General features: G+C 50.0%; 1 protein-coding gene and 1 non-coding gene across 2 annotated transcripts; one reads left to right on the forward strand and one right to left on the reverse strand.

The window, feature by feature from the left end:
- Nucleotides 1-892: 892 nt before the first annotated feature.
- LOC115069414 lies at nt 893-996 on the forward strand. Its single transcript, XR_003848690.1, has one exon. It is a non-coding gene; the product is annotated as a U6 spliceosomal RNA (small nuclear RNA).
- A 1,114-nt stretch (nt 997-2,110) lies between these two features.
- On the reverse strand, nt 2,111-7,884 carry LOC108490569 (E3 ubiquitin-protein ligase TRIM31-like). The gene is made up of 2 exons (XM_017796840.1): nt 7,831-7,884; nt 2,111-3,010 (listed from the first exon to the last, which is right to left on the reverse strand). The coding sequence occupies exons 1-2, from the start codon at nt 7,838-7,840 to the stop codon at nt 2,499-2,501; spliced, it is 522 nt and encodes a 173-aa protein (XP_017652329.1). The 5' UTR covers nt 7,841-7,884; the 3' UTR covers nt 2,111-2,498.
- Between the last annotated feature and the right edge of the window lie 3,491 nt (nt 7,885-11,375).

Below are 11,375 nucleotides of genomic sequence, written 5' to 3' on the forward strand. Positions count from 1 at the left end.
CAAGCCAGTGAAGTCAGAATTAAGGCCAAGGCCCCATTTGAGGTTTGATAAATCTATATTTTTGGAGGCCACTTGAGAACAGGGACTGTCTCCCTGTTACGTGACCTTATTATTCCCATGAGGGGAAGTGATAGCAGAATGTGTCCTTAGGATGATGTCATCTGCCCCTCTGCCAGCTCACAGGGACTGGAGAAGACTGGGTTTTGTAGTGTGGCTACAAAGGACTCTGACTTATCTGTTTTTTTAGTTTTTTTGGCATTGTTTAGGCTCAAACATTAACACCCGGGCCTAGTCTGAGGCTCTGGTCATGGGCTGGGAAAGGCTCTTCTAACATCCAGTGTGTAACTGCTATGTCAGTTGGGAAAAGCACATTAGCCCATAGTCCATGCTAATAAACAAACACCAAAGCCTTTTGCCTGTTAACCCCCAGACTGAGGAATTTTATCTAAGATCACATTCAGGCACAGCAATCTGGGCCACTAGCAGTTACTGTAGGGAATGTGGGCAGTCTGGGCGGTGTGGTTCTGTTGCCCTAAGGCAGACCCCGGCTGCTGGAGCTCTGTGTCCTTAGTGCCACAGTCCAATGTTGCAGAGATCAGTAGAGGGCAACAGGTTAGGCAGTCCACAGACAAAGGACAGCTCTCCTGTCCTTCAGACAGATAACAAGACAGGATGGGACAACACTGGCCGGACTAGTCCTTTAGTACGCTATTTTAGACTCAAAGTATTTAGTCACTCACACAATTTAGCCAGGCATGTACTAAACCAAACCAAATCTCAATCTCTCATGAGAGACAAAACTAGAAAACTGAATTTAGAGGGAAGATTCCTCGAATTATCCCTCTCTTCCTATAAAATCTTATGATTACCTGCCTTTAAAGAACAGTAAAGCCTGCTCATTTAGGCAGCACATATACTAAAATTGGAATGACACAGAGATTAACCTGGCCCCTGAGCAAGGATGACATGCAAATTCATGAAGCTTTCCATGTTTTTTTTTTTTTAAAAGGGGAGCAGTAAAGGCTGAGCAGCCAGTGTTGTAAGATTACACATGGACCAAACATTTAAAGGGATTCTTTTCCCTATCTGTGTGCTTGTTTAAAAGCTGGCAACATCTCTTTCCATTGATACCTTAAAGGGGCAGGCAATGAAAATATCTATATGTTCAGAACACTTCTAAAAATTCTTTTATTCTGACTCCCAATGCTTTAAGCATTATGCCCAACTAGCACATGTAATCTTTTCGCTAACTTTGGGGCTTGTCCCGTAGTTACCCCCGCATCCTGGAGTGGGGCCCCTCAAGTGCTTACCTGAGTTCCATTCTTTGGTGTTTTGTGGTAGATTCCCTATGCTTCTGTCAGGTCCCTGTCAGGTCCCTGTTCTGGTGTCATGTGTAGCCACCCACTACCTCATAGCCCCCCATGCTTGACTGATGGCAAAAAACTGAGAGATTTAGCCATGAGGCCCTTGGCATTTGTCACTCAAGGGCACTTTCACTGTCCTCATGGGAGTTTTTATTGGAAGTTCAGTGTTTGCAGTTCATACCAAGTTTACATATGGTAAGTGCTTAAATGTGCAAAAAAGGGGGATTTTCCCATCATAACAGTGAGAAATCAACACAGCGCACCTAAGACCATGGAGACTGGCCCAGTGTAGACCTCCTTCGATGTGTATAGAAACCTAAAAGGGGGCCACACCTGCCCTGGCATTCCAAGGAGCACTTGTCTGGTTTTCCCAGCGTTCTGGAACCAAACTTCCGCCTCCTCAATGAAGGGGGAGAAGTCCAGAGACGTTTGTTAACTCTTAGTGAGGTAAGTGCTGTTGTCCTTAAAAGATGACAGGGGTGGGGGTGTGATACTGCAGTTAACCTGTAAGCCGTAAGCACATTTGCCACCAAGCCTGATGGCCTGAGTTCCATCTCTGGAACCCACAAAATGGAAGAAGAGGATTGACTCTCTTTTTTAGTATTTTATTATTTTAATTTTATGTGTATGAATGTAGTCTGCATGCATGTAAGTGCACCTGTGTCATGCAATGCCTGTGGAGGTCAGAAGAGGGTGTCGGATCCCCTGGAACTAGAGTTACAGATGGCTGTTAGCTGCCATGTGGGTGCTGGGAATCAAACCCAGATCCTCTTCAACAGCAGCCAGTGCTCTTAACCTCAGAGCCATGGCTCCACCCCTGAGAATTAACTCTTGAAAGTTGCAGAGGGCAGCCTTCTGCACCTGTGTCTCAACAGGACCCAGCTGGATACTTTCTCCTATGGTTGTTGATGAGGTCTGAGCCGCTTCCACTCTTGTCCTGTTACAAAGTGTGGAGTTGAATAACCCTGTGTTTAGCCTTTGGAGAAATCTAGTCCTTCTCCACTCTGGTACAGAAGAACCCTCCGGCCTGTATCAGGTGTTAGCCTGGACCAGGCTTCAGCCCTACCAGCCGCAGTGCATCCCAATGTGAGGGACCTGCAGGGAAGGGAGGGAGGGAGCCAGGAGGGACCAGTTCTAGGGGATCAGGGTGATATGGCTCCCAAGATTTAGGAGTCCAAAAAAAGGAAAGACCTCCCCTATGAAAGAGGCCTGGAAGGTGTAGATGTGCTCGTTTTTGTCGGGGTCAAAGAAGACGACCTCCCCACTGTCACGGTCCAGGTAGATGCCCACTTTGCTCAGAAGGATGGGGAGATTCTCCCGGACACGGCTGCTGGTGATAGGCTCGCATCTGGAGGCAAAGATCCTCAGAGCCCAGAGTTGGTCCTGACCATGCAGCCCAGGAGCCAACTCCGTGGCCACGCCCACCACAAACACCGGGTCCTTGGTCCCCTGGATTTCCACCTCCCAGACGTGGCGGCCAGAGGAGAGGCCCTGGGAGCCCCACACACAGTGGTAAGGGTAGAAGGGTCTGGGTTTTGACTGCTTATTCCCAGCGCTTCCACTGACAAAATTCAAAGACACTTTCTTTAGATCCTGGGACAGGGTGAGGTCTGGGTCAGCCGAGGCCACGTTCAGGGTCACAGGGGCTGTAGAGATATAAAGAGAGGGGCACCCTGGGGTCAAGTTATCCAGTGCCCAGCTTTTGAGCTTCCTTTGATGCAGCCGGAGGGAGACTTTCTCTTCCAAGTCCCAGCCCAGTCCCCAGGGAAGTCCTGTCCCTGCCTGTTTGCTCTGAGAAGGGGTTTCATGCAACCCAAGCTGGCCTGGAAGTCACTATGAAGCCAAGGATGACCTTGAACTTCTGATCCTTTAGGCTGCACATCCCAAGGGCTGGAACTGTAGATGAGGGCCACTAGGCCATGCTCCCCACATCAGCCCAATCTCCATTCTCAGTCCTTAAAGCTAATCCCTGATTTTACTAGGTACTGTTCTGTGGGTGCAGAGGGGAGCTCCCCATTGTAGTGGTGAGATCATTTCAGAAAGAGGCCCTGGTCTACGTGCCACCATGGATAATCAGACCTTGTCAGATGAGGACAGCTCTCACCCATTTTCCCTGCTCCCTGGCTCTCATACTGAAAACAAGAGTTGGCTGGAGGTCATGGTACATGCCTTTAACCCCAGTACTCTGGAGGCAGAGGCAGGCAGACCTTTGTGAGTTCAAGGTGAGCCTTGTTTACATAGTGAGTTCCAGGCCAGCTGGGGCTACAGGGGGACCCTGTCTCAAAAAAAAAAAAAAAAGGGTTGGGACTCCTATGAGGGGCCAAGTCTCAGCCTAATTTTCATTTTTTAAAAAAGGTTTATTTTTAAGTGTGTGTATGTATACTCACACACATGTGCGAGCAGGGTCCATCAGAGTTCACAAGATGGTGTCAGTCCCCTTGGAGCTGGAGTTACAGGTGGTTGTGAGCCACTGCACAATGGTGCTGGGAGTTGAACTAGGGTCCTCTGCAAAAGCAGTATGTGCCCTTAAGCACTGACCAGCTCTCCAGCCCTCAGGCTAATTTCCTACAGTGGAGTCCCTGGGACCAGTGAAATGACTCAGCAGCTAAGAGTGCTTACCCAGAGCCTGAGGACCTGAGTTCCATCCCCCAAACCCACCTGGATGGAATGAGAGAACCCACTCCTCCAAGTTGTCCTCTGACCTACACACACACACACACACACACACACACAGACACACACACACACACACACACACACACACACACAGTGTCAAAGTGGAGTCCTTCAAACTCAGAATGAAGCAGAAGTAAGAAAGACACAAAGAATACTCAGAACGTGCTGCCCCGCCCCCAGTGGGTTTGAGTGACAGTTTATCCAGGTTACCAGAATCCCCCTCAGTCCCCCTCAGAGGCTTGAGCAGAGCTGCCCCCGTCTCTGCTGCTAGGATGGGCTCATTCTGTCTCCTCACTGTGTCTCATTTCCATCTTGGCTACAGTTCTAATGCTCCCTTGCTGAGTGAGGGGTTTGGAGAGATGGTGGAAGGACTGTGGGGAAGGGCGAGTGCTCGGGTTCATAGGGGTGGGCTAGGGGTGTGACCCACACCAGGCTTACTCTTCTCTGACTCCAGGCCTGACTGAATTTCTACATTGATAAATGCTTAAAGGGAGGAAAAGAGGAGAGGGAACCTGAAGGAGGACAGTGGTAGAGCCTCCCCACTCCACTACATGGCACCAGCGTCAAAGCAGTAAGACAACCAGGGCCCGGCAGGAGCAACAACCACCCTCTGGGTTGTATTCTCTTGTTTTTTGAGGGTGTTCATTGGTAGGCATGGTGGCCCACACCTGTAATTCCAGGACTTGGGAAGCTGAGTCAGGAGAATTGCCATGAGTTAAAGGGCAGTCCAGGCTACACGAGACCCTGTCTCAAACACCAAACAAAAAAAGGTCAGGGAGATGGCTTAGTTGTGCAATCACGAGGACCTGAGCTTCCATCCCCAGCACCCACAATGCCGGGTGTGAAGCTGTCACACCTGTAACCCCAGAGCTGGGCAGGCAGATGGGTGGATGGCAGGAGCTCACTGAAAAGACAGTGGAGGAGAAGTGGTGAGCCCGAGGTTCAGTGAGAGACCCTGCCTCAAAAAGTAAGGTGTCAGACTATAGAGGAAGATGCCCAAAGTGGACCTCTGACCTCCATGCCTACACGTATACACACATATACCCATGAACATACATTACACATACACACACACACACACATACATACACAAAACAGAGAAAGATGAAGAGAGGGAGGGAGGGAGGGAAAGAGGGAGAGAGGGAGGAAGGGAGGAGCCACCATCCCCAGGAGAGCACTCACATCCCACACTCCCCTCAACCTGGGAGGTGCTGACTCATCATCACCCAGAGCTGTCAGTTGAGCCATGCACAGGCTCATGGCTCAAGGTCAGCTCCCTCCCCAGGAACCTCAGCCAAGAGACCCTGCTTTACCCCAAGAGACCCTGCTTTACCCCAAGAGACCCTGCTTTACCCCAAGAGCCCTGCTGAAGATCATCTTGGCCGCTGTCCCCCCAATGGAGGCCCCAGAGGAGGGGAAACAGAGTGGGGCTGGGCAGGGGGGACCCAGTTTGGTTGGTCCGTTGCCATTTGCAGCAGAAGGAGAGGAGGAGAGAGAGCTCAGTGGGACAGGAGGGGGAGGGGAAGCAGCAGGGGCCCCTGCACAGACTGGTCCACTGTCAGGAAATGGCACTTCCCAGGGAGGTGTAGTCTGGGAAGCAGAGGAGCTGGATGAGAAGCTGCCCCAACTCCACAGCTACTCATTTCCAGGACCTAAAGTCTGGAAGATTCCACAGCCCTCCTACCATCCCTCCTGTGGCTGGTCTCCAGCCCCTCCTTCTGGTCTTTTCTGCCTCCTGTCCATCTCCAGTGTGAGCTGAGAGCAGCCATTCACGCAGGGGTGCTGCACGTTAGGGAGCCCTTCCTGAGGTCTGGTCTCCACCTTTCCCTGCCCTGTCAGTACTGGGGGTGGACAGAACATAGTGACCTGCTATGGTGGTTTGAATGAAAATGTCCCCCATAGACTCCAAGTATTTGGATACTCTGTCCCCCAGATGGTGGCACTGTTTTGGGAGGTCTTAGAAGGTGTGGCTATCCTGGAGGAAGCACGTCACTGGGGGTGGGCTTAGAGAGTCTTAAGCCTTGCCAGATCTCCAGTCACTCTCTTGCTTCCTATGCCTGTGTGATGACGTGAAAGCTTAGCTTCTGCTGCTCCTGGTCCAGCCACCTCCAGCCACCAGCCTCCCTGCCATGACGGACTGTAATTCCCCTGGAACCATAAGCTCAAATAAACTCTTCCTTCTTTAAGTTGCTCAGGTCAGTGTTTCTGTCACAGCAACAGAAAAGTGACTAATACAGACCCCAAGTCCCCTCACTTCCCTGCAGACCTCAGGTCCTTTCACTTCCCTCAGGAACACAAATGTGCCAGGCCATATAGAAGAAAGACCACAAAGCACTTTTTCTCCTAAGCAGGCACCTTATGAATTGGAGAAAGAAAAACGTTGATACCCAGACACTACAAATTAGAAGCAAGCAGCAGGCCACTGTCCATAATGTTGATAAGAGAGCACAGGTGGAGCTCATCCCGCACCCACTGGGAAGTCTAGAAACCTCTCTGGAGTTTCCTTATTGGCCTATTTATGGAGGGACCTGTGGTGTTAAACCCTCCAAAGGGCACCAGCTACGAACTCAGGTACCCTCCTCTCAATTTTCTGTAAATCCTGGAGGGATGTATGTCCTGACCTGCCTGCTCCAGAAGACATGAGCTGCCTTCTGCCTTTTAGAGAAATGAGTTAGTTTTTTGGTTTCTTTTGAAACAGGATCTGGCTGACCTAGAACTCGCTATATACACAATGCTGGCCTCAAACCCGTGGCAATCCTTCCCTGGCACCATTCCTGGCTGAATAAATGAATTCTGATCCTGTATCACTCACCGAATAATCGCACAACCATAGGGACGTCCCTCTCCATCCCAGAGTACCAGGGGCTTCACTATGAGCTGGTGACAACACCTCTACCTTGAGGAGAGTTGTGGGGTTCTGACACTGGGTGTGGGTGCTCAGCACATTGGAGACCCTTAGGCAATAGCACTTCTGGTGTGACCACCAGGGGCAGCACCACAGCGGCCCTGGCAGGAGAGGAGGCATTCTAAAGAGACACTCTGTCCCTCCCTATGGCATCAACTATTGAAACAATGGGCCTCAAAGAATGACAATCCCCAGGAACCCCACACTGAGGGAAGGGAGAGGCTGGACCCTGGTGCAGCCAGAGGAAGAACTTGCCTCCCTGGTAGAGATCTCACAGGTTCTGACAGGTTATCAGAGTAGTGCAGGACAGAGAGCTGAGACAGCGATGGGTCAGCCTGGGCTTGGTCATGAAACCCTCTCATACTCTATTTAAAACTAGATCTCGCATCATAACTCCAGCAGGGATTAGGGGTCACTGCACCCCTTTGTTCTTGTGGGCACAGTGAATAAATCTCCATCCTCTGCTTTTGACATGACTTTTCTCTTTAATTGGTGTGTAGGGGGCTGGGGGCTGAGCCTAGCTTGGTGGAGCTTCCAGAGTCCAGGGTTTACCCTAAGGACTCTGGTCACTGAATAATCTCTGATGACATCATCACAGCTGTTATGGCAGGGACTGTCAGTCCTGTGCTCAGCATGGTTGGCCCAGTCCCTCTGCTTAGACTGGACTGAGCCGCTCCTCCTCAGACTTGTACAATGAAGAAGCAAACTTGTCAAATTCTGTTCAAGTTGACATTTATAAATTGAGGGGTGTCTAAGGTTATGATTACTTGGTTTTACAATCATAAAGCCTGTCCTACATCCCGTTCTTCACACACTGGACCTCCCTTACCCCAACTTTGCATGTCTCCCTGTCCCCACACAGCAGGAGGCAGAACAGGGACTCACCATTCTCCATGTCCTCTTCCTTCCTGCTGTCCAGGGGTCTGTTTTCATCTTCCTTCCCATCCGCACAGAAGTTTTCTAGAGGTAGAGAAGGAAGGAAAAGGAGAGAGTTCACAGACGTTAACTGAGGATCCAGCACCACATAGTGAGGCCCTGATTTCAGATGCTGGAGAAGTAGAGGCTGGAATTTCATGTTCTCAGGGGACCAAGAAGTGTCCAAACACGGAAAGCTGCTCTGGGCTGCCCCGCAGTCCCTCTCCTGTGCAGCTCCATCCAGAAGAAATGCAGTAGGAGCCACAGATGTGAACACCTACTTCTAAATTTTCATTTTGAGAGAGTCAAAGAAGAGCTGAACACGATGGCGTCAGGAAGCTGAGGCAGGAGGATGACAAGTTTTAGGCCAGTCCACACTGCACAGTAAGTTCCAGGTCAATAGGAACTATGAACTACACACAGGGACATTCGAAGAAGAAGAAGTAAAAGAAGGAGGATGGGAGGAGGAGGAGGAGAATGAGGAGAATGAAGAGGAGAATGAGGAGAAAGAGGAGAAAGAGGAGGGAGGGGGAGGAGGAAGAAAAGAAAAGGAAGGAAGTAGGACTAGATTTATTGTAGTTGTTTTTGTTCTTTGAGACATGGCCTCACTAAGGATCACTGACTCCCCTGGAGCTCACTATATAGACCAGGCTAGCCTCAAATTCATAGTGATCCACCTGCCATTTGAGGAAGAAGGAAAAGAAAACTGAGAGGTCAGTGGGACAGCAGGGACAGGGAGGCTAAGCAGCAGGAGCATCTGGAAAGCTAGGGTCCACTGTCAGGACCTGACACTTCCTAGGGGAGGTACAGTGTGGGAAGCAGAGGAGGTGGATGAGATGGATGCCTCTGTCCACCCATTTCTAACACTGAATCCCTGGAAGATTCCACACCCCTCCTCCCATCCCTCCTGTGGGTGGTCATTAGCCCCTCTCTCTGGACTTTTCCTGTCCATCTCCAATGTGAGCTGAGAGCAACCATTCATGCAGGGGTCCTGCATATTAGGGAGCCCTTCCTGAGGCCAGCACTTCACTGTCCCCTGCCCTATCAGTGCTGGGGATGGACCGAGCATGGTGACCTGCAGACCCCAGGTCCCCTCACTTCCCTGCAGGAAGACCAGTATGCAGGCAGGACGTCCACCTGAGGTGGGTGACTCAGCATTGTTTTCCCATTACAGGCACCCAAGTACTTGGGGAGAGAAAACATTTCTAGGTCAACACCCAGAGACTACAAATTAAAAGCAAGCAGGCCACTAACCATAACATTGGTAAGGGTCACAGGTGGAGGTCGTCCTCTACCCACTGGGAAGTCTAGAAACCTTTCTGGAGTTTCGTATTGGCCTATTTAGGATGGGACCTGAGATGTGAAAACCTCCAAGGACCAACAGTCATGAACTCTAGGACCCTCTTCTCAGTTTTCTGGAAGTCCTAGAGGGATCAACACCCTGACCTGCCTACTCTCAAATGCTGCCTTCTGCCTTTTGGATAAATGAATTGTTTTTTGTTTTCTTTTGAAACAGGGTCTCAAGTAGATACCCCTGGCTGGCCTTGAACTCACAGTGTACACCATGCTGACCATAAAGTTGTGGCAAATCTCTGGCCTCAACACCATGCCTGGCTGGATAACTCAGTTCTCATCCTCTATCATTCACCTACTCCTCACACTACCTGAGGGACATCCCTCTTCTCCCTGGAGTTCCAGGGCCCTCACTATGAGGTGACAACAACCCCTCCCTTGGACGACAGTTGTGGGGTTCTGGCACTGGGTGTGGCGCTCAGCACACAGGAGACCCTTAGGCAATGGCACTTGCGGTGTGACCACCAGGGGCAGCACCACGGCGGCCCTGGCAGGAGAGGAGACTGTTAGGTCCCCATAAGGCGGCGATGCTCCCAGGCCCCCAGAATGGCTGCTAAGGGGGTCTTCAACCAGAAGGAGGACAGCAAAACGTAGCATTCCTCAGAAACCAAGTGACTCAACACCCTCCTGCTTATCCCGAGACCACAGCCTCCTCATCCCAATCCAGTCACCCCCAGGAGGGAGCGTCATGGAGATTCCCAAGCCCTAACTGGCTCTAAACCCGGTCTGCTTTTTCTGCTACCTGCTGTTCTCTGCTCCCCGGGAGGCGGTCCCGCAGTTCCCACATAAGCTGCCGTCTCTGCCATGATAGTTTTCATACTTTGGGAGAACGTCTCTGTCCCCGTCCTTGGGGCTGGGTGAGCCGTTCCTCCTGGGTGCTCTTTATCCTGCCTTCACTCTATCTTAGGTGTCCTTTCCTTCCGTCCTCTATTCAAGGCCGTCTCCGCCCTCTAACCAGTCGTGGGTTCCCCTCACTTAAAACGAGACTCCACTGCCCCTCTTGCCCGTCTCCCTGAATCCCCCCCCAGGACTCAGGGCGTAGTCCGTGCTCGCTCCTTTTCTAATGACCCCCAACCCAGCTCTGCTGCCTCTGCTGCTTCCTTCCCCCCAAGTCTCTCCAGGTCCTCTCCAGGGAGGTCAGCCCCGCCAAAAACGAAGGCTTTGCTTCTCTCTCTCCTGCTGTGACTCTAACCGCCCTTTTGTCTGCTCTGTGCTGTGATCAACCTTCAGGTTTGTCCTCCATAGCTCTGGGAGACATAGGTAAGCAGTTAAACAACAACAAAAAAAACCCCTTGCTTTAACTCCAGAGGCTCCAGGTTCGATCCCCAGCACCTGAACCTCCGTGCTTTGTTCCTGCCCCTTACGATTTGATTCTTCTCCTTGTCTTCAGTTCATTCGGCAGCTTGTTGGCTTCTAAAGAAACTGTTCTAGGTTTTTCCACTCAGCACTACTTAGTTCCCGGTTTCCCGTCTCTAAGGAGCGGCCTTCCTCCACACTCTAACTCCGTTCTGTCTGTGGGACCTTCCCTGTCATCCCTGCCTTCACCGTCACCCCCATAAGAATTAATGTAAGCTCAATTTAATAAAGCTGTTTTCTATTAAGCTCACCTGGGAGCCTACAAGCCCCGGTGTGTCCACAGGTAATAATAATTTATTGTCTCAGCTTTTATGTCTAAATAAGACTACAGAGAACGCTCTTCTTCAATCAAACCACTGCCAAACCACTGCCAGCTTCCTGACTTCAGCCGTGCCTACTTACAGTAGACCATTATAACCAAATTTATTAATTACTATATTTTAGGTGCACCTAGTCTTTATGTAATTGTATCATATGTGTCATTGATAGTCATTTTCATGTGCTGTTTCAAATTTCATATAGCTATGCTATATATGTGTCTTTCATGTAATTATGTCATATGTGTCTATATGTATTGAGATCTAACATACTTCTGTCATATAAGTCTGTGAGAATTGCCTTCATATGTTATTTGTGTCGAGACAATTTAATTGCTATTATTTTGAGCCTTTAACTAGAAATCCTAGGCGATAAAATTTAACACTATGGGTAGTCTGCTTTAACTAAAATGTAAAATTATCTAAAAAAAGAAAGCATAAAATTGATAAATGACAAAAGTAATGAGAACTCTAAGAAAATACATGTGA

The sequence above is a fragment of the Nannospalax galili genome, unplaced genomic scaffold (assembly GCF_000622305.1).
Source record: "Nannospalax galili isolate Female #2095 unplaced genomic scaffold, S.galili_v1.0 scaffold2873, whole genome shotgun sequence".
Taxonomy (NCBI): Eukaryota; Metazoa; Chordata; class Mammalia; order Rodentia; family Spalacidae; genus Nannospalax; species Nannospalax galili.